Genomic DNA, 22,127 nt, shown 5'->3' with positions numbered 1-22,127 from the left:
AATGCGCTCATTTTCCACCAAGTGATTAGGAAGAAGAATGGTTCAAAGTGACTGGATTTATATAAAGCTGGTGTGAGAAGTGACTTCATAAATCAGCATCCTAGTTCTTATGATCCTCACCCAAGCAACTGGCACAATTAACTTTTACAGCAGCATTAGAAATGCAAAGAAGTATCGCTAATCTGTCAAGGGGCATGAACCCCAGCATTACGTATACAGAAAGGTATCAACAATTAAAGCTATTGCTGATCATTTTTTACATGTGAAACATTTGATCAGGATGAAACAGTACTTGAAGATACATATTAAAAAAAACCACTGAAAGACCCAATAATTAGATAAGCACAAACACAAAGCAATGGTTATTTGCTATAAAATTCATTAATGTGAACATTAATTAGATTAATTTCAAGTAAATTATTTAAAAAAAAAGGAGGGGCTCCAGCCACAACAGATGGAAAAAAGGATAGTATGATACTAACGTTTAAGACTGGCCTCTGAAAAGCTAGTCTTTATTTTCCACCATCAGTTTGAAAGTGCAAATGAATGCTACAGCAGCTCAGATCATTCATCTAACTGACATACCTGATTGTGCTAATTCAGAGAATAACAACTTTGCAAGCATCAAGCAAAATTTAAAACAACTATTTTGAATTAGAATGAGAAATAAAACTAAGCACAGGACATATAAAGGGTAGGGAAAAAATGCAATAAAAGAACCAGTTATTTTCTTTCTCCTGAATTAAATCAAAGGAAATAGTTGTCTGAGCTGTTCTCTTACTACCAAAAGATATTTGCATTTGATGCAATTTACTTATTTTTTTACTCTGCTGTAGCATTCAGTTACACTAAGTAATCACATTATTTCCACACTTACCAGCGATTTTGAAACTTCAGGCTCCGGCAGAGTCACATTTTCTACAGAAGATACAAGTGAAAGAGAATCAGGGGGAATGCGATGCTCTTGTTTAAGAATACTGCTTCCAGCATCTGTGTCTTGGGATTTTGCAGGTAATGCCAAACTAGGAGAAGGTGTTGACTGAACACCTTCTTTTTCCTCCTCCTCACCTCTGCTTTTGAACGCACTAGTGGAGAGAGGGTGCGCAGAGTCTGGTTGAGAAAACGAACTGCTGGTGAACAAAGTCTGAGTTCTTTTAGCTTTTTCTACTTCTCCGTTGTATTTCTGGGTATCATCCATCTAGGACAAAAATGACAGTTTGGTAAATACGTGTTTTAAAAAAAATTCCCTAATCTTTCAGCAATCTAGATGTTTAATAAAAAAACCCTCTCCCTTTCACAAAAATTCTGGTTACTGTACCCATTACCCCATTACTTATTAGTCACTTTAAATAAGAAAAACGTATTATTTTCTTCTCAAGTGCTTGCAGAATAAGTAGTCCAGACTCTTTAGAGATAAACTTTTTAAAATCATCTGCTTAGAATGATTTGCATTCTTACCATTTTTTAATTCAAAACAAATAGGGATTTAGGAGAAAGCTATGAAAATAGATATAGTAGTTGGGAGGTGGGGGAATAAATCAGTTTCTGTGTTTCCGTGCTTTACTGAGTAGGCAAATTTTAGGCTAGCATAAAATGTCAATTCCAAAGTCAGCAGAGCAGAGGAAACCTACATCATCTGAAACATGTCTTTAACACTACCTTATGTTAACTTAGCTTCAGGCAATTACATTCGAAGGCAGCTTTTTGATAATGAACACTAAGGAGACTTACTACAAGTAATAAAAAGATTCTTCTACCAAATATATTTGTCAGCCTTATTTCTAGGAGTGCCTTTAAGTCCAGGAACACAAGTAAGCATCTAAAGCCACAACAGAATTGCCTGCTCTATTAGCACAGCCTTCATCAAACAACAGATGATTTTTTAGAAAGAGAACAACCAAAGTTAAAACTCTACTGCTCCCCCAGCCATCCAAGACCCCAGCGTTTACAAACTTCAGGATTTAAGTGGAATTTTACCGTGAACGACCGTGGAAGTGACGAGATTCCTCTTGAGTGAACACCAAAAGGTCTTGGTGTAACCACAGATGTTAACCTAGAGGTATCACTTTTCTGGTAACTTCTCGGGAAAGAAGCTGAAACCTGAGCTGACCCAGTTTGAGCATTCACTGAGTAGCGGCTAGACAAAAGAGCCGAGCTTTGCTCCTCTGCCAGGCTCTTTGGCAGAGCAGGAGCTTCAGGAGCAGCCGAGCTCTCTGGCAGGTTCTCCTTGCAGAGCCGTGTGGCATACGCACTTTTGCTGTCCTTAGTGCTGTAGGAGGTATCTTCTTCTATAAGGTCAGCTTTTGCTGCTGACCGTGTGGAAGGTGCTTTTTCTTCACTAAACACGTCATCGTTCAGTGAATACGTCCATCTGTGTTCATATTTTCGCTGCCCATAGGAGTCTTGGTCTCTGTCCTCCCTGTGGGGACAGAGTACGCTGAAGTACCAGACAAAGTGACCTGACAAACAGGTGAGCCCTTAAGTCTTTCAACTACTGAATATTCAAAGCAGGGCATAAAATGAGAAAAACACATTTCCAGTAAACAAAAATGAATGGCATAATTTAAAAATATTATTATTTAAATATATTTTTAAATCTACCTGCCTCCCCCTCCCCCCCATTTCATAACTCCCATGACACTCAGGCACACGCTACTGTCACATCATCAGGTTGCCACCACGACAGAAATCTCTCTACCAAGAAAAGGATATAGTCGTTCAAGTTACATATCCTAGAAATCTGCATTTTATTGAGGAAAGAATGGGAAGAAGGTAGTCCCATAACACTGCCTGAACTGTAGAGCTCTGCTGATGTCTCTGCTCTATGAAAATGCTGTACTGAGCTTTAGATAACAAAGCAAGATGGCATCCTGCAGTTCAGGTTATTTGTTTTTCTGCTATTCGTTTCTTTGTCATAAAGGAGCAACCACCACAGAGATAATGTTTACCACATAATTTTTAAGATTCTGACGATACTGGATATTCAATACAATTGGCACCTGTATTTTTATTCAAGAGACTAATTTTTGTCCTCACAAATAAGTAAAAAAAAAAAAAATCGGAAACCAAACACATTCTGTTTTAAGACTCATTTAGATTTCTTTTATGAATACATGCCATGTACATATCCGCTTCACCTCAGTCATATATGCATTTCAAAAACCCAAATAGACAAACAAAGAGACTGTCATCACTAGAAATGGTACTGTGCTACTCAATTTACACTTTTTAGTCTTTGGAAAGAATTCTGTTCTGCAAATAGCCGGAGGAACAATTAGGGATAGAGGGGAAGTCAAGTAAGAGTTTACAGCTCTGTGATATACATTAAAATTCTGGCTGTATTTATCCACAGTGGCTAAGAGACTAGCAAATGGTAGAGGCAGGTGGTAGAGGCAAAAAATAGTTAAAATGACCCAAGAATAAAGAAGGCAATTACCCAGTCCAACACTATTGCTTTAACCTCTTTAAGGTGGATGCAAATACTGGACTTCTCAATACATTTATTTCTGGACAGCAGAGCAAAACATCATTTATAGAGCAAAACTGTTCAACATTCTGCAAAAACAATGCACTGCTGGACCGTATTCCTTCCTTCAACTCCCTGGATTACTACGTTTGAGATCTCTGCAGAATCAACTGCAACTTGCCAGTGAAAGCTGCTCAAGAATTCAAGGGAATAAAAATGCTTAGACTTAAATTCTTCAACTTAATACTCCCATTAGGGTCATTACCTCTCCTGCTGCACTTCTTTCAGTGATTTGGTACTCCTTTCAGACACCTCAGAGGCTCTCCTTTCTATTTCTTCCCTCTCTTCCTTTTTCTTTTGCAATTCAGAAGTGAAGCTCTTTCTACGATTCTTCCATTTTGCTAGATCCTATAAAATTAACATGAACATATACAATCAGATTTTCTCATGTCCTCGTAAATCTACAGAGGCATCCCATCACTTGCTACCTACTGCCCTGATCTTATCTGCGTGTCTGCATTGTGGCCATGTTTTCGTGTGCCTTCCCCCTAAACGATAAAGGGTTTCTCGTATTTCAGGTAGGGTTACAGGCTCACTTCCTGCTAAAGTTAGCAATTGTAATTACTAGATTACAAGTAGAAAAGTACGTGGTTTGCTCTTTCTGCGCCCTCCCTCTTAATATTTTCAATTTTTTCATTCTGGAATACTTCACCCAATGACACATAGTTGAAAACTAATGCAAATGCCATCTGTATTTCTTTGTTGTAAACTTTGGAGTTCGGGATTATTTTTTTTCCAAATCACTACTATGTTAGACTGATATATTAGCTTGAGAATAAATAGGCCTTAAATTCTAAATTGAAAACATATACTTCTGTATTTTCTTCATTTCTATAAAACCACAATGTGAACTGGCAATATTCTCTACGAAATACCAGAGCTGAGCTAAAAGAAGTACTGAATATTAGAACCGAGACAGCTGAGATGCATTAAACAAACAACTATGAACTTCTTACTTGGTGCTCAGTTCTTAATTTCAGCTTCTTGTTGGTAATCATTGTCAAGCACAGACTTTAATAAAAAAGAAAAGGTCTTCAAATGATGCTGTGCAAAGCTACCAAAGCAGTTTACAAGCTGGATTTAAGACAGAATTATTAGGGCATAGGAGCCTCAAGAATTTGCACAAGGAAATACTATTTCCCTCCCTTTTCCCAAAGTATCAAATACTCAAGACATTCCAATAGTTTCACAAAAGTATTCACAAATTTCAGATAACACGTGAAACTGTGTTTCTTTATGTCCTGATTTTTCTTTATGTTCACAGAAATCAAGTCCGAAGGCTTTATAACAATACATTAAAGTCTTATCCTGAAGCATTAATCAGACACTTATGACGATACTTAAAGTCATTTCAGTTCCGCATTAAACAGACATCCCCCAAACCACTAGCAGTTGCATTGAGGTGGATCATTTTAGAAGACAGACCCATAAATTGCTGCACATGTGCCAAAGCCTGTTTTCTAGGGACACTGAAGGTAGATGGCATCCAGCCCTTCAGCAGGACACGTAAGGAGGGGTGAAAAAGAACACTTACTTCTTGCCACTTTAGATCTTGTTCTTGCAACTGTTCTTTTATCCTTTGTAGCTCTTCATAACGGATTTTGCGCAATGACTGCAGCTCCTCTGCGCTGACATCGTTCAAAGATTTACTCCTAGAAAGAAAAAGAATACTCGACTTTATGACATCTCGGCCTACATTTATGCAAGTGAAACCTTTGAGAGAGATTTATATTAGTACAACTGAGCGCTCGAGTGTTATTTTGAACTGAGCAGGAAACAGGGGCAGCTGAGGACGTGCTCTAGTGGCAGCACTCAAGTCAGTAGTTGCATATTTGAGCAAATAAAATCAGGTTAAGGGAACAAGCAGCTCTGTAGCAGCTCCATGCCAATCATTCACATTGAGCTCTCATACCCAACGGCTGTTTCTGTTTAAACTTGTTACTCTCTTTATTGACCTTGCTCCTTTTTTTGACCTAAAAGATGTCCTCCCCTCCTTGAGTCCATATTCCATCCTTTCACTTCTTTTCTCCAGTAACAGCCCCAGAATCACCTCCCATTCTTTCCTTCCTGAAGCTAATCATAAAACCAAGTCATCTATCAATGCACGTTTCTAAAAGATAGAAAGTCATTCACTGCCAAACGCTCAGTCCATGCATGTCACGGGCCCCACTAACCTATGTTACACTTCCCCAAGCTTCCCTGATGCTTTCCATCCAAGTTGGGATGGCTAACACAGCCATCTCACTAATTCCTTGAACATGGCTGCAAGTTTGCCCCATGAACTCCTACTCATTAGTTCCCTTTAATCTAAATTCCTCAAAGATCACCTTTCCTGCTTCCCCCTGCCCCCCCTCCCCCTCCCTTCAATACCATTTTCTCCTTTATTCTTTCACACTGCAGCGATAAACATAACTGGACTTTTAATTCAGGTGTAGGGCAAGACTCCTGCTTGGAGCTGATCACCAGCCTCTGAGACACCAAGCATAATGCAGGTGTTTCATCATAAGGTTCAATGCTGTAACTTAAAAGGAAAAATAGCCTGCTGTGTTTTACTTTTTTTTTTAAAAAAATAAAATACTTCTGTTTGCATTTATCCAAACAAAATCTGAATGACAGAGTTCTAACAGGGCTTGAAAATGTGGCACTTCTCCGATACAACGGAAGATCAGGTTAAAACCAAAACTGATCCAGCACAGGGCCTTGCTCTCATCTGTTATCCACCCAGAGACCACTGAACTAACAAACCAGACTCTCTCGCTTCCTCCCGAAAGCCCCAACTACTTTTGTTGGTAACATAAGATTTTGGCCTCTAGAAACAAAGGCTAGGGCATTAACTTATTACACCTCTTTGCTTGTCTATTTTCTGAATGGGAAGAATGCCAAATGTAGCAAAAAGGCCTCCTGGTCACTACTGCAGAAACGCTTTTCTAGTACAGTTCTTTTCCTCTTATTTTTCTTTTTTTTTTTAATGGTTAACTTACATTGCATGTAAAAATGGTTTTAGGTAATGGAACTGTACGTAAGTATCAAATTGTTCCAGATGAGCTTAAGAACACTTACATGACCAGGGTTTCCTTTTCTTTCTCTTGAGTTTCTATAACTGCCTGCAACAAAATAGGAAAATCTACACCCTAAGAACGGGTATATTCGTGTATTCATACCAAGGAACAGGACATCACTTTCAATTCTAGTCTTAACTTTGAAATCTAACTAGTGACTTGAGCCTTCTGAGTCTTCCTCCCCTAACATCTAACTTCTGAAACATTTCTTGCTTCTTCCGGGAACGTTTAGCCATTTAGCAAGTTTTGTCTCAGGGTAAAAATAAATGAGCAATTAAATAAATGTACAGCTAAAAAAAAATAAAAAATGAGAACATGCATAACCAAATACTTCACATGCCATCACACCGTAAGTGGAAAAATATTTCTCTTTGAGTCACAGTACACTGTAAACAACACCTAATTTCACATTGTGTGAAGCAATCAGTTTACCACTGAGGATTCAATAACCCGTAATATATAAAACAACCACAAAACATTCATCAATCCCACGATAAGTATCACGTCATTAATTGTTTTCAGATTCTAACTGTACAGCCTTCGAAAGAAAAAAGTTACTAATCTTCCTTTAAATTTCTGAATGTTTTAAAGCCTGATTTAAAACACAGAACACAAAATACTTCCCTTCAGCAGGAATAAAATATTAGAGATGATTTTTCAAGTGCCTGATAACCATAACTCTGATACCCTAGACGCCAGAGAGAACTTTTGCCAGACGCATAGCTTTTAGTCTCTTACATTTGTTACATAAATTGCCCAAGCACAGAAAAACAAAGCAGCATGCACAAGTTGTTTTCAGCACCGAGTCTTTAGCTACTGTGCATGCACAAAAATTTGGAGGCAAAAATAACGTTATGATCTTTCAAAACTTACCCTTGCTCATCAGAAAGCTTTTGAAACAGTCTGAGAAATCAGAAACCAAAAAAGAAAAGATTCAGTGTCTTAATATTCATAACAACGTTAACACCACCAGTACACCAGCACTCCAGTAAGTGAAGGGGAAACTGAACACTTCAGGACCAGCCAGCGTGGAATAGCACATCAGAGGTCTGACACTAGTCAAAAAACACACGAGGACTTGCACGATGTGTAAGTCGGGCAGAAAACTGACAGAACAAGGCTGTCTGCAAGTTTCCAACACTTCTGATTTATTGATACTGCACAAGTAGAGCCTTGTATTAATTCTGCACCGCTTATTCCAGTGCTGCTGAACAGCGCGATGCTCAAAAGATACTCATTTCAAGAAATGAAAATTTATGTCACCTCAAGTCCCAGCAAGAAGCCTGGCTCACAGAGGCTGTTTTCTTGTTATTTAAACCATTTATGATACTTAATGAAAGCAATACTTGGAACGGATAAGAATAAATGGCCCTGTATAGAAGTTTAGCACATTAAGTGGAGAACCAAATTAATCCAGTGTGATTCAAGAGGATTTTTAGTATTCTTGAATGAGTATTTTATTCCAGTGAATGAATTCTTAAAACGTGAAATATTTTCAAGCACTTCAGAAACATTCCTCAGTGAAGCTCACACTTTGTTAACAGCATTAAGCTTAAAAGTTAAATGCAACAACACTGAAGTATCAACTGGAACATGGAAGTGTCTTAGTCACAAAGTAATGATGCACAGCTGGGAGAACTGCAACTTGCAATGCCGTATTTTCAGACCTAAGGAAACATTCAAAACCCCACTCTCTCCCAGTAAGTACGAAATCCAAAGGACAGCTAGAAAGTAGTTAAAAACAGTATTTAGTGAGAGAAGAGAAATTCTGAGTATACCAGGAAAGGATTAAGGGAGAGTATTAATCAGGACTGTATAAAAAAGCAGGGGGAAAATACTGGCAGAATGAAATACGTCACAGTGGAATTTAATATTACATGGACACACAACTTGCATGCACTGTGACTTTAGGTGGGCAAAACAACACTGATTTTATTTTATTTTTCCCCCCACCTCAAAACTGCGGCAGGACAGTTTACAAGCATTTTCAAATGTAGGTGCAAGCACGAGTATCAGAATGCCCATTCTGAGAATTTGTCATTAAAGCATTCATGTGTTCCAGAAATGTTTTTACCAATTATAATGGGGAAAAAAAGAAAATATTTCTAGCCTCCACAGTCTTTTGAATAATCACTATTCCTGTTCAAGCATGGAAAGAAACTTATGCAGAAGTTTGAGCCTGAAGGAATACATCTTTCCTCTAAAATAGCAGCCTAAACCTAGAAAACATAATTTTTTTGTTGAAAATATGGTATTGCAGTCATGAGCTGGTATTCAAAGCAAATAAAAAGCTTGTCCAGGACGCCACGAACAAATAGCAGATTGGCACTGTACGAATGGTTCAGCACAAGACGATGCTTTTCTGAATGGAAGGGGATCAACTGCACTCAAGCGCAATCCGTGCAGGACACAACCTGACCTCTCCACCATCTGCCGCTTCTTGTGCCTAACTCTGCTGGCCTCCCTGATTGCTTCCCACTTCTTCCAGTCTTCTTCACTGCACGGACCTGGGATGAAATTTACTGGCTGGATGTTGCTTCCCACCTTCCAAGATTCAATCTTGCGGTTCAGCATATCATCCTTCTTATGGCGGGAGGATGGTGACAGCACTCTGCCGTTGCTCTTCCTTTCCTCCGGTGTCGTGTTTTTTTCAAGTAAACATAGAAATTTGGACCGGATCTCCTCTGGAAGACTCCATGGATCAGGAAAAAGTGCCGGGTGATACTTGTCTGGAGCACCTGATAAAGGCACCTCTTTTTTCTGGGAAAGGATTTTACGGAAAATCATGTCATCCTTTTCCAAATCTGGAATTACAGTTTGGCCATCTCTGGGTTGCAGGATTATCTCACCCTCTAGGGGAGGCTCCTGCTCGGAGAATTTTTTTAAATACCGAGGGTCTTGGAGAACAACTTGATTCACATGGAAAGCCCCAGTTTTCCGAACAAACAAGTCATCATTTTCTAAATCTGGGTACAGATATCCATTTTCCGCATCTCCTTGCTTGCATCCTGGTACAAAGGAAATATTCTTTCTACATTTTATGAGCCTAGGGCCAGAAGTAGGATCAATTTTGGTCTTCGTTTCAGAAGACAAGTAGTCAGAATATTTTTGCAGGGCCTGAAGTAACGAAAACTGACTGAAGCATATAAAACAAAAGGAGGGAAGTAAAAATATCATTAACTAGCAAGAGACAAGCAGGTCACAATGTATTGCGATATACATTTGGTTTAGGCTTGCAGTATCCCAAGCAGTACAATTACACCACTTGGCATTCACCACCACTAACTGTAGCACAGCACACGTCAACCAACGTAAAGGTATCACAGCATACTAACCTGCTTAGAGACAGCACGCTTACATGCTCACACGCAAAGCCAGTAACCCTATGCAGCATGTTACGCTTTTGCATTTACACGTTTCAGAAGACCACCAGCTTACGGCTACATTAAAAAAAGAAAACACAACAAAACAACAAAAAAACCCACGCAAAACCAAAATCCAAAATAGTAATAATCAAAGAAGCGCAACATCACAGGACGTGGTTTAATTCCATTTAGCTGTTGCATATCCAGCCATTTCTTTTTGATGCAGCAAGAGTACAGCTCATGCAGCAGTATCAACCTGGGCTGATCAGAAGCCTCCAAGATTTTTCCTTCTGTAATCTGTGACAATGAGCTTCCCACATATTCAGCAGTTGGCTTATAGTTCTGATCCCTTCTGCAACTGCTGTTCCAGTCAAAACTTGGTCTTGGTTGATTAGCAACAATGACAGAGCTTTGTTGGTAAGCAAATTCCTCATCCTTGGAATCTGATTTCTTTCTACTGTGCCGCAGCACAAAGAATGAACAGAGGGAAAGAAAAAAACCCATGAAGTGTACTCGTTGAGTAAAATGCACAGTGGTAACAGTGCAACAGTGTAATGAAAATAATATTTCAATTATTTTTTTTCTTAAAAAAACCAACAAACCAAAACAAACCAAAAAGGAGAGAAAGAAAACATATCCTGCTGCTACACTGGCAAGAGAATGAAAATACCCAATAAAATAAAATAAAATTCATACCACTAAACTTCATTTATAGGTTTTGCACACAGGAGAGAAACAGGGGCATGCATGAAAACGCACCTGAACCCTTGAATCTCTTTATACCAGGGTTTGAAAGAGGATTTCCTGATTTTTTTCCATAGCAATTCTTCTTCTGGAGTCCAAAACTTAGGAAGAAATTTGTCAAAAGCAACAACTGTATTTGCCGCTGAAGAACTTAGCTTGCGAAAATAGAGATCATCTTTTTCAATGTTTGGGATGCCTATTTCTTCTTCCTCATCCTCATCAAAATACCCAGATAATTCTGAAGGAATGTTAACTCTTGGTTTGATTTCCTCTTTAGTATCCAACTGCCTCTGCCTCCTCTGGTTACTGTTCAAAATACCCAATCAGTTAAGATATTTTAGCAGCAACTTGACATAAAGAATGCAAAAAGACATGCTGTTTGGCTCAGGAGTTCAGCCTCATGAATGAAGCAAATTAGTTCTCAATTCCATCACTGCAGCACCAGAAATAACAAAATACATTAAAAAAAAAAAAAGTTAAATGGTTATATCAGCATCCTATCACCTCCGACAAAAATACAAAGTTTGACAGAAAAGGCATAACAATTATCAGCTGTGTTAAAATGCCAATTACGAGGCTACACTACAGAGTTATTTATGGACTGCAATTTAGGTAATACAATAGTTACTGGATCTTGGATTAGTATCTCTGACCTCAGTGGTTCAAGCATTGCAGCTAGTGGACCATCTGGATAATTTTCTTGTGAGCAAGATTTAGGAGAGTCATTGCGCAACATGAAATGATGTCCAGGTGCAGCAGAGCTTACAGGGCTCTTTCTGACTAGAAATCTACGTTTTGCTAAGTCATCCATAACCACGTCGGGCAGCCTTCTTTCATCTTCTGAATCAGAGCCACTGTCACACTCATAGATCATCTGGAGGGAAGCTGGATTTGTGAGACCACACTCTGCTCTGCTATTTTGGCAGGAAGCTACAGGATTCCTTTCACGTCCACTGAGGTTGACCAAAACAGGAACAGAATGAAGACAGTGAAGTCATGAAGGCAATGATGAAACCCAAGAACTGCCCACTAATCTCATCTGTATGCACCAAGAAGCCGGACAATCAGAATTCACCACCATATTTTGGAAGGCTTTAATGAGAAACTAAAACCATAGGTGTCTCTTTTATGAATTTCCATTTGAGATCATTTAAATCCCCTCTATGTGGAGTCTGGCCAGCCTCAAAAGATTACTCAAACACCAGAAAACTAGTTATGTGGAACAAAGTAAAAAAACAACAACCAGAACAACAAAAACGAACCACACAACCACACCAAAACATCCACCCTCCATTAAAATAAGGGAACTCAAATGCTTTACTTTGTACTGCAGCAACACCAGCTATTCTTTAACTAATAAAGAAATAATTTATTTAAGAAGTCCTAAAAGGCTGTACACCAGTACCTTGAAAATGTGGCATCTGACTCTGTGTAGGCAGGACTTGCCCAGCTCCTCCTATTGTCCTCGTTTCTCTCTGTCCTCTTCTTCCGTAGGGGTGCCGGCACATACGCTGTCTGCTTGTTTTTGCTGGGTAAGAAGCGATTGAAGTCAGCGGTAGGCTTCGGTTCAATCACAGGAATCCTACGGTAAGACCTGTCATCTTTATGGGAGTCATGCATTTTGAAAGGCAGTTCCGAGTCTGTGTCACTGTCGCAACCTTAGAAGAAAGGGGAGAAAAGGGAAGGCACAGGCATCATTTTCTAGACAGAAGCTTCTAGCTAGAACTTGCAAAAGTACATTCTAAAATCAATCCAACTCCTTATTTGGGGTGTTTTGGCTGCAAATCTCCCAAGCTACTGACAGCAGGACAGCAGGAGAGGTATTTTTAGACGTTTGTGGCAATGCTGCGATAAGGTCCATTAGGCTGAATTTGGTTTGCATGCCCCTGCTACATTTGTTCCATTCTTTCACTATCACAGCCTCCTGCAGGAAACAAAGCACTAACCTCTAGGCTGAAGACATAAAACAGCACAGGAGTTTTAAATTAAAAATACACTTGCCACTCAAATTTACTGTCGAAGACAAGTTACCAGCAAGTAGATATAGCAACAAGCTCATGTCACCAGGCTAATGCCCAGTAGAAGCCCCAGGTATGTCACATATGCAGCATGGCTACACGTTGCTTCATGCGGCTCAGAAATGCTCCATGTGACCTCAGCCCAATGATTTTATGTTATTCACATGGAACAAAATCTAAAAGCTCGCTATTTTTTTAGACTACAAGTTGGTATTGAATTTTAAAACAGGGAGGAAAAAAGGTTAAGAGTACAGCTGTAGGGATCCAATCTCACAAACTTTCTTCCCGTTACTTTTCTTTCCATGACAAACTATCAGAAGTAGTAACTACTGTTCAGTTCTTAACCTAGGCAGGAAACCCCCTACTGAACAGTGCATATTCACAAAAGGAGTGAAGACATAAAGGTTTGACATATCCGCATGAGGAACACGGCAAGGGACTTTTGCAACTGCTGAATTTTAGGTGATCCCATCAGGTGATCTGAATTCCAGCAATTACTCTTGCTGAACTATGGTAAAATACCCTGCACATACACACACCCTAATGCAGCAATGAGAGCAAGAGTCCCAGCAACCCTTCCTAGGAAAATTCATGTGAGCATTGCTTTGTTCCTGCCAGCCGTTAAAGGTCAATATTTGCTTAACCAAAACGCAACTGCAGCAGTTGCAAAACTAGAGTTGCCTTTCAAGTCGATGTAAATACTGGGCACCCCAAGTACTAGGTCCATACATTGTCTTCTTCCACACTCATAAGACATATGTCAACAAAAGATTTAAAAGAGGAAACCATACCTTCACTGCCACCTTTCAAGGTTATATCTGATGAAAAGCTTGTTGATGATCTTGAACCAAGAGAGTCCAAGCTATCAAAGGAATCGTCTCTTTTATGGTTAGCTGAAGATGAAAAGGGCTCTCCCCGGTCAACGTACCAAATGTCACCGTACCCACTATCCCTGCCACTTCTGTTCAGGTGGATGGACTCTTCAAGTGCCTGTGACAGTAAGTTTTGAAAGGTCTTTTACAATAATTTAAGATACAAATGCTGTTCTTGAGTTTTCACTCAAAAATTTTTAAAATGCATTTTGAGTGCACAAACTTCAACAAAGACTATTGCAAACCCCTAAAAATAACACATACAACAACTTGGATAGGAGGTTCAACAGAAGGTCTTAAATTTCTCTTATCCCAGCCAAAGGGAATCCAAGACAGGGCTCTTCACAATCTACTACATCAATCAGAGCAGATGGATTCTGAATTTTGTGATTATTGGATTCCTTACCTTAGTCAATGCTTGCCCTAATAACTTCTCAAATGCTTTAAGATTGAGGTTCGGACCATTATAATGAGGGTTACTTTGAGCTTTTCTGCCAAGCCAGTATAATGTGATCAAAACCTAAAAACAACAAAAAACCCACCCTGAAATACAAACTTCATCACTTCCCTCTCGTACCACGTACCAGTATAAAAGAATCTCAGCATGCTGTTAGAGATGTTTTCCACGAATTGTTTACAGTATTAGCTATGATCTCCATTAAAACCAGTTAAGAGTGTTACAACGCATTGCATGTATCTCAAGTGAGCAGATTTAAGTACTGTTTGTAATTATTACAATTATTTGGGAATGTAAGCTGCATAGAGATCACTGTAAGACGGCACTAATTTCTATCAGATAAATGAACAGCTGAAGAACAAGGTAAACGTGATAGTGCCATAAACAAAAGTGTTTTAAAAATATTTAGTCAGAATTAGTGTGAAATTCTTTCAGAAAACATTGTAGTAGGCGTGTCTTACATTTTTCACTCTTCTGTTGGTCTCCTCTGGTCTGAAGCAGGGCAGGGGGTGAGAAAAATGAAACAAAACAAAACGTTTTAAAATACCTTGATTTAAAACTTAATTATTATTCAATATTTATAAGGTTTCAAGCCCAATTAGAGACCAGTATAAAATATGCAACTATGTCCCGAAAGAAATCAAAATCATTTTACTTTGAATTCATAGTCATAACTCTGTACTATTTCATTTATTAAAGCAAGAAACTAGTTTATCTACTATAGTTTCTGATTTGACAGGTACTCAGAAAGGCCCTAGGGTTTTTTAGTTAGCTAAGGTTTTTAGTTACCAACAAAATAAAGAGTGGACAACAAACTAATGACTTAGTGAAATACAGCACCTATTAGCCAGGAAGATCTTCAGTTCCATATGAAAGCAGATTCAATTATTATTTTCGCTGATCATACTATGTTTTCTAAAATATTTGCCTCAGACACAGAGAACAATTCAGACTAGTGAGATTTTTTCAAACAAACAAAAAAAAAAAAGAGCAACTGAAACCGGAACACCTGGAGAGAGATGTTGTAGGGCTGGAAGGAGCAGTTTGGTATACTTTTATGTAAGATGAGTGTTTCTCAAAAATATTAAATAAATATGCAATCACTAACACTAGTAAGATTTTTTTCCCCCCACACACACATATAGCCAATTTATGGCACACCTCAGAAGTGCACCAATGCACACATTAAGCATGGTGAAGGGGTTTAAACAAAAAAGCTGTTTCTGGCTGTCTAGGAAAAATCTAGTCAAAGGTTGCAGAGAAAACACAGCATAAACTTCAGGGGACAGTTACAAGTTAGCAAAATGATGACAGGGCCTGGACAGCATAACTGGCACTATTAATGGAAATAAAATGTTTGATGCAACATGACAACTGTCAGGGACACAGACCATCTCTCTCTCTTCGTAGTTTAAGAGTGCCCACTCCCACGTGGTGTGACTGTAATGCCTTGGCTGTCCCCACACCATAGAGAAATCAGGCTGCCAAGAACACAACGTCCTGAGATGGCTCTGACCTGCGGAGTCCTTGCCTGCAGCTTCCTTAATATCCCATGCCAGAGATGCTACTGGCTTTGTAGTCAGTGACCTCCTTCTCATAGATAAAGAGGTACCCTTCTCCTTTAACATGAGTTATTTACACTTTTTTTAAAAAAAAAATAAAATATTAAACACACATTGTTGTTCTTTTCCCACTGGAGACTATTTCTGAAAAAAACTTTCTCTTCCTTTTCTTCAGTACGTGGATTCCTTTTATGATGCCAATGTTGCAGGACCATGGCTGTCACCTAATGTGCTGACTAAAGACAGGCTGGTTTCCCAAGCAGAGGATGGAAAATTATTCTGTATCACCATTAAATTTCTTATACCCAATGGAGAGCACTCTAAAGGTTTACATTCTTCAACTTCAAGGTCTAAAAACCCTTCATTAGCAGGATTTCTGCTGTTATTTGCAATTACAAAAGCTGAGGCTATGCATGCCCTTGCTAAGGATACCATAAAGTCTGCTTCCAAACTTCAGCAGTCTACTAAGGAGTGAAAAACTCTGCCCTTAGTCAGCTGGACCCTGTATCCAGGACGTTCCAGTCTTCATGTAGAGCAAAGCTACATGACAGGACATGATGATATCCACATCTGCTTTCCAGAAGTTCTCTGGGGTCATTTAGGTCAACCACTTGCAACAGGAGCAACATTCAGCTACCTCTATATATCAACATTCTATACTGGAATAGCTGTAAACACACTAGGCCTGTGTACTTGTGTTACAAACAACACAAAACTTAGGTCGTTCAGGTAAACAAACGAGCACAGTTGAGACTCAAAATGCAGGCAGGGAGGTATTTCACGCACTTGAATGATCAACTGTGCTCCATTCACATGTTTGCTCAGCTAACAGAAGCAGACAGGTAAGTTGCTTTACACCTCATGAGCAAAGTTTCTTCACTTGGTATTTACTACTCTACTTCTTTAAACTACACCTATTGGTCACTAAACCTTTTCAGCAGCTTGCCATGATAGACATAGTCTGAGCAGAAGAAAAACCAAAACAAGAAAACCCCTGATAATCTATAACAATCAGTTCCTCATGTATCAGACACACGCACACGCATGCGCGCGCACACACACACACACAAAATCCTAAATAAAGAAGCAATGCTGTTATCTTACTGGAAGACCTTAGAAGTCATTTGTCACCTACGAACTTCACAGCTACTTCTCCTCTGAGGCATGCAACTTGCAGAAGATGCAGTTTGGGTCCACTTGCTAACAACATTCTGAGTGAAGTAATAAAGAGCCTTTTACATGTACAACCTGGCCAAGCTCATGATGCACATCTGAGCTTATGTGAACAAGCCATTGCCCAGTTGCCCTCCAGTACATCACATTTAAAATAGCTGGGCAAATATCTATTGGATAGAAATGTGATACAAGCTGAAGAGCTTCTAAGAGGAATGACTTTTCTGTGAGCATGAAAACAAAAAAAGATTTTAACTCAACTGCAGTAAATGAAAATACAAAATGAAATAATTACATTAAATAGAAGTTCTCCATGAAGTTTTTATCAGAATGTAAATACTATGCAGTACTATTAAAAGAATTCAACTGAGGTCTTGTGTATAACTCTGAACAACTGCAGTTCATAGCAGGGGACAAGACATAGGCACCAGCCTCAAGCACAGCCAGCTCTTTGCTGCTGTGACATGACCCTGCCTCCTCTGACAACGTGCTGCCACCCAACAGCGAGCTCCTGCTCCCACCTCTGCTACCCTTCACAGCTGTGGCTCTAAAAACACAGGGCTGAAAACACTTAGTTTCTCACACTGTACTGGAAGAAATCAGAGGGTGGAGTGCAATAACTACAGCAATGTAGCGTTTAAGCTTTTTAAACACTCCTGGAGAACCACCTTGTTTTGAATGTAAGTCTATAACATTGAAGTGCACACACTTGTAGAAACACCTGTCCTACAAAAACTGTTACAGGAAATGAAGTTGCTGAAGTATCTTCACCAATGCAAACAAATGTCAATCCTACGCTGGGCAGCTGTGAAGGATGCCTGCTTTTTGATGTTTTCATCCAAAAGTGTCATAGAACCCAGTTGGTGCAGACTGTATTCTTTATGAAAATATTACTGTGTAACCTAATTTCTGACTTGAATAAATGAATGCCTTATGCTGAAAGTTATAAGCAGGCTGCTGCTTTGCTCAGGAGGGCACAGCCAAGGCTGCATCCCAAAAACAATCTGCTGGAAGAAGCGGGTTCCTCTCCAAATGATGATGCACCACTTATTAATGATGCACCACTTATTAAATCACTTTGTGTCATTTCAAACATTATCTTCTCTTCCCAGAGGTTTTTATCTCCTTTCACTATCAATGTAACTTTGCCAAAGATGTCTGAACTAAAGAAAGGAAGCTGCTAAGGAGAGTAGTTAAGATCTCACAGAAAGAATTTTCTTACAAATACTTCATCTGCTCCTGCTAGTCTCAGCATTTTAGCATTCATTCTGAAGCTTAGAAGAAAAGCAACGCTGATCCTTTGCATTACCTAACCTAACCCCAACGCTAAACCCCAGCTAAAAAAGAGGTCTCCAAATTGTACAACTTTAATTCACAAAGTGTGAACCTTAATTGTTGGCAGTGGTTTCAATACAAGTTTATGTACAGCTTCAAGATTAGCCATGCTGGGAAAAAAAAAAAATCTATCAAACACAGCATGAAAGTCTAAAGGCCATGAGATAACAACATGTCGGGGATATTATAATTGTGAAGCACCACTGCACAAATCCCCATTGAACACTGATGCAAAAAGGTGTGAAATAACAACCTGTGGAGAAATAATACTTTCTATGTAAATCGTATTATCTACGTCAATCTTTTTGCAAACAGAAAAAAAGAGAAATGGGACAGAAGCAGGGCTCACTTGTTAGTAGGTGATAGGCTTCAAGACCAAATACTTCTGTTATATCTGATCCACAATGCATATTCACAAACATCACTTATGCCCAGCCAGCAGGGACCAAGTGATGTTTCTGTAACAAGGACCACTCTACAAGAATAAAGCAAAGTGACAGGGCAGATCAGTAGGCTGAGCTGCAGCTCAAGGAATTTACTCTCAGCTCTGCTGTTTGCTCAAGGTTAAATAGCAGAATTAGTCACCAAGGCCCTAGCCTGCAATACAAAGGCTTTGGCAGCAGCTCTAGCTCAAGGATTTCCTGGTCTCTCTTTCCCTTCCAGCTGCTCCTGTTTGCTGCCCCCGTGGTTATGCCAACACGACTGAATCACACTGCGGTTCTACACTGCCCATCAGGACTAGAGGGCTGTGCCCATTTCTTTGTGTGGGTTTTTCCTAATACACATTTTCAAACTCCAAATTAACTTGCTCATCGGTTCTAGAGCACACTCGTACAAGCAACTGCATCAGCACCAGGGCAGAGGTAACATGTTGCCGCAGAGGAACGGGGCAGGGGGCTCAGTGGAGGAGGACCCTGCTCCACATGTTACTACCAAGAGAGTCCCCATGTGACAAAACCCCAGCCAAAGGCACTCTGTGCTTCCCGTTCATCTGCCGATGCTTAGCTTCACAAATTGAGAACAGCTTGCTAGGATTATTTTAATGCACTTAAGATATTTTAAAAATTAAAAAAAAAAAAAATTGTACAAGACATTTGCAAATCTTACAGTAGCTAGCAGACCACAGTACCTTAAGAAATCATGAACTAAACTTCAACCAATTATAAAATATATCCACTAGCAATGCTGATGCTTACACAGACACCCCTCCTTGTGCCTTCTTACAAGAGCAGTGCATTTTAAGTTGCTATGTTTAGGTTTGACTTCTTTCAAAACATTTAAACAAATAAACTCAATACTTTGGATTTTGTTTTCTTAACACATTATATGGTTCAGTTCCCCCCCATCCTAGCACGTATTAAATTCCAGCAACTAGCAACTCATAACGTCAAATCTGTTTTGGCACTTCACTTCGTTATTTTCCAGAGAGAACATCAACGTGGAGCTCAACACCATATCCAAGATAATAGAAGTCTGAGCAAAATTCTGGAAGAATATTTTACAGCATCATGTTCAGATGTGGCTTTCTGGGGGTCTATTTCTCATACGGAAACATATTTAAAATATAGATATCAATCTACAATATATTAAAAAAAAAAACAAACAAAACAAAACTGCTAGATCAGAGTATTCCCCTCCCCTAAATGAGGGTTATCTACTGCGAAGAGGCCATGCAGTCATGCCCAAAGAGATAAGACAAATCCAAACCCATTTACAGGGAGAAAGAAGGGACAGAGACACTCCCACTGATAGAAAGGAATGTGCCAGTGACAAATGCACCCTGCCCAGAGCCAAACCCTTCCCTTGGTGATGAATACTCCAGAAACCCCAACAGCTGCCAAAGCTATCTGTTTTCCATCCTTTCCTCTGTACCACAGATGCCATGAACACAGGACTTGAACAGATTTCTACTTTAAAAAAAAGTAACGGTGCTCTTCCTTTGAGGTTCCTTCCACCAAGGCAGTAGCTCCACCACCTAGATGTCCTTTGAAGGACTTGGAAAAGCCATGCCCTGGCCTGGGAGCCGGAGCAGATCAGCAGGCTGCAGAACAAGCCTGCTCCCGAGCACCCTGCCGAGCTCCAGGCGCTCTAGCCCGACACCAAGCAGCTTTACTTACACTTTTGCAGAGGACGTCGGAGGGTTTGAAGGATTCTCCACCCCTGCTGAGGTATGCAGCACAGGAGACGAATGCTGGCTGTCCAACTAGCAGCGGGCTTGTGCTAAATTTCAACCTCTTTGGCCACCTACTCAACTGCTATTAATATTGCAGTTATCGGATTTCACTGAATTCCCACGTGTTGCTGAGAATAGAAAGGCTCCGGTGAAAGATGGGGCTGCTGCATGGGTACTGAAACATGAGGACATTCCTCCAGCACTTGGATTCTGAGCTAAATGATACTCAACCCCGAGAGCCACAGCTCACTGCCGTGATTGCTGGAAGTAAAACAGTCGGGTTTCGGCTGCGGCATTTGAGAACAGTTTTTGGATACACACCTTTCTATTTGACTATAAAAAGCCCAGGTATTTACCATAGCAACACATCCACTGGACCCAGTGCCACTTACATTGTAATAGCTCACAGAGTCCGGTATAAAATGATGGTAAAATCATTTCTCCATGCCCCTACAAAAACACTGGCTGACAAGGGGCTCTGTGGGCCCTGATGACCAAGCAGCCTGTCCCCACCCCACACCCTCCCCTGCTAATGAAGGGCTGAGGAGTGGAGAAGGGAAGCCCAAGAGGGGAAAGGTGGAGAGGGAACACAACCGGCCAACACCCTCCATGGGAATGTGCCCCTGTCCATCTCAGCCTGAACTCTCACACTGCCTCTTGAGCATGGTGCTTCCTTGCTGATCTCAACCCATTATGCTTCCATGCTATTCTTAAATTCCTTATCAAAACAAAAACAGGCACTTCTAGACATGTGCATCAGCCCCAACGAGTCACCGGACACTAACATTATCCATTTCCTCAAGCTCTTTTCCGACCTCTCCCTGGGTAGGCCATCTCTGCCAGCTTCCTCATACTTCGGTCTAATCTACAGGTTCTCCCAAAGGGAAAACTAATATTCATGATTGTGTAGGGCAGAAGGCATACCTGCCAAATAAAAAATAAAAATAAAACCCACAAAACTATCCCAGAAGAATACGCCTGTGCAGAATAGCCTGTCAGATAACCTGAGCACTCTTTGGCTCTCATCTCAGGGGTGGGCAAGGGAAGAGAGATGGACCATTGCTGCAGCAACAACTTGCAGAGAAAGAGGAGACTGATAGGAACCTGCAGCTTCCTGCTCAAATATTAAACCATATTAAAGACAATTAAAATATTTATAATTAGCGTAGCTTTGTTGACTGGTCCCTTTTGGTGTTTTTTTTCCTCACTCTATTCCTAAAAACACCTAGAAGTCAGCAGCTTCACTGATTACAGGTAATTAAACTAGGTATTTCTTCTGTTGTTTTGGGTGGTTGGTTGGTTTTTCCAGGCCTAATCTAGAATTCCTCTCTGGTCTGTATTTGTTACTTTAAATTCCAGGCCTAGACTGGTACCTAAGTAAATAGTGGGTATTTTATTTCTGAAAGCTGCCAATCGTGTGTCATATACTTTGACCAAGCAGCATGAGACCATCCATTGACTTTTATGAGAAATGATGGACTCCGCAGAAAGAATTAGAAGTTGTGGAGTTGACTCCAAGCTCACATGGAGTGTTATGAGTTCTCAAAGGAAATCAAACAGCTTGTTCAGATTCAAGAGGATGTTCGAATTTCAGAGGTGAAATTAATTGCTTTTCAAGAAAAAAAATATCAAAACACTTCAAAATACAAAGCAATTTAAATAGCTTGAAAGCCATCATATCATTACTTACACACCCTATAGATTTTTGTAACTTCCGAAGTATCAGTCTTTAGAACTTGGACATATTAATGTGCTGACTCTCTCCTCCTTCTATTGCCCTGTTGCTTTTTTTTTTTTTTTTTTTTAAACCTGTACAATTCAGTTGACCCCCCAGGATTATAAT

General features: G+C 39.9%; 1 protein-coding gene across 9 annotated transcripts in view; it reads right to left on the bottom strand.

Moving 5' to 3' along the window:
- Window positions 1-22,127, bottom strand: part of LMO7 (LIM domain 7) — a 131,064-nt gene that overhangs the window by 30,287 nt on the left and 78,650 nt on the right. For 5 of the 9 annotated variants that reach the window (XM_055702127.1, XM_055702126.1, XM_055702129.1 and 2 more), the window contains exons 5-13: window positions 14,503-14,533; window positions 13,991-14,104; window positions 13,504-13,702; window positions 12,100-12,352; window positions 7,459-7,488; window positions 5,061-5,178; window positions 3,732-3,874; window positions 1,978-2,419; window positions 878-1,198 (exon numbers count right to left, since the gene is read on the bottom strand). In XM_055702127.1, the coding sequence (XP_055558102.1) occupies window positions 878-1,198; window positions 1,978-2,419; window positions 3,732-3,874; window positions 5,061-5,178; window positions 7,459-7,488; window positions 12,100-12,352; window positions 13,504-13,702; window positions 13,991-14,104; window positions 14,503-14,533 (1,651 nt within the window). Of the gene's footprint in view, window positions 1-877; window positions 1,199-1,977; window positions 2,420-3,731; window positions 3,875-5,060; window positions 5,179-7,458; window positions 7,489-9,004; window positions 9,722-10,206; window positions 10,408-10,709; window positions 11,001-11,347; window positions 11,648-12,099; window positions 12,353-13,503; window positions 13,703-13,990; window positions 14,105-14,502; window positions 14,534-22,127 lie in introns of all 9 variants that reach the window. The other 4 variants (XM_055702132.1, XM_055702133.1, XM_055702134.1 and 1 more) reach the window with 3 other exon arrangements.

This window comes from Falco cherrug, chromosome 2, assembly GCF_023634085.1.
Source record: "Falco cherrug isolate bFalChe1 chromosome 2, bFalChe1.pri, whole genome shotgun sequence".
Classification (NCBI taxonomy): Eukaryota; Metazoa; Chordata; class Aves; order Falconiformes; family Falconidae; genus Falco; species Falco cherrug.
This window is presented reverse-complemented; position numbering and strand designations above follow the sequence as displayed.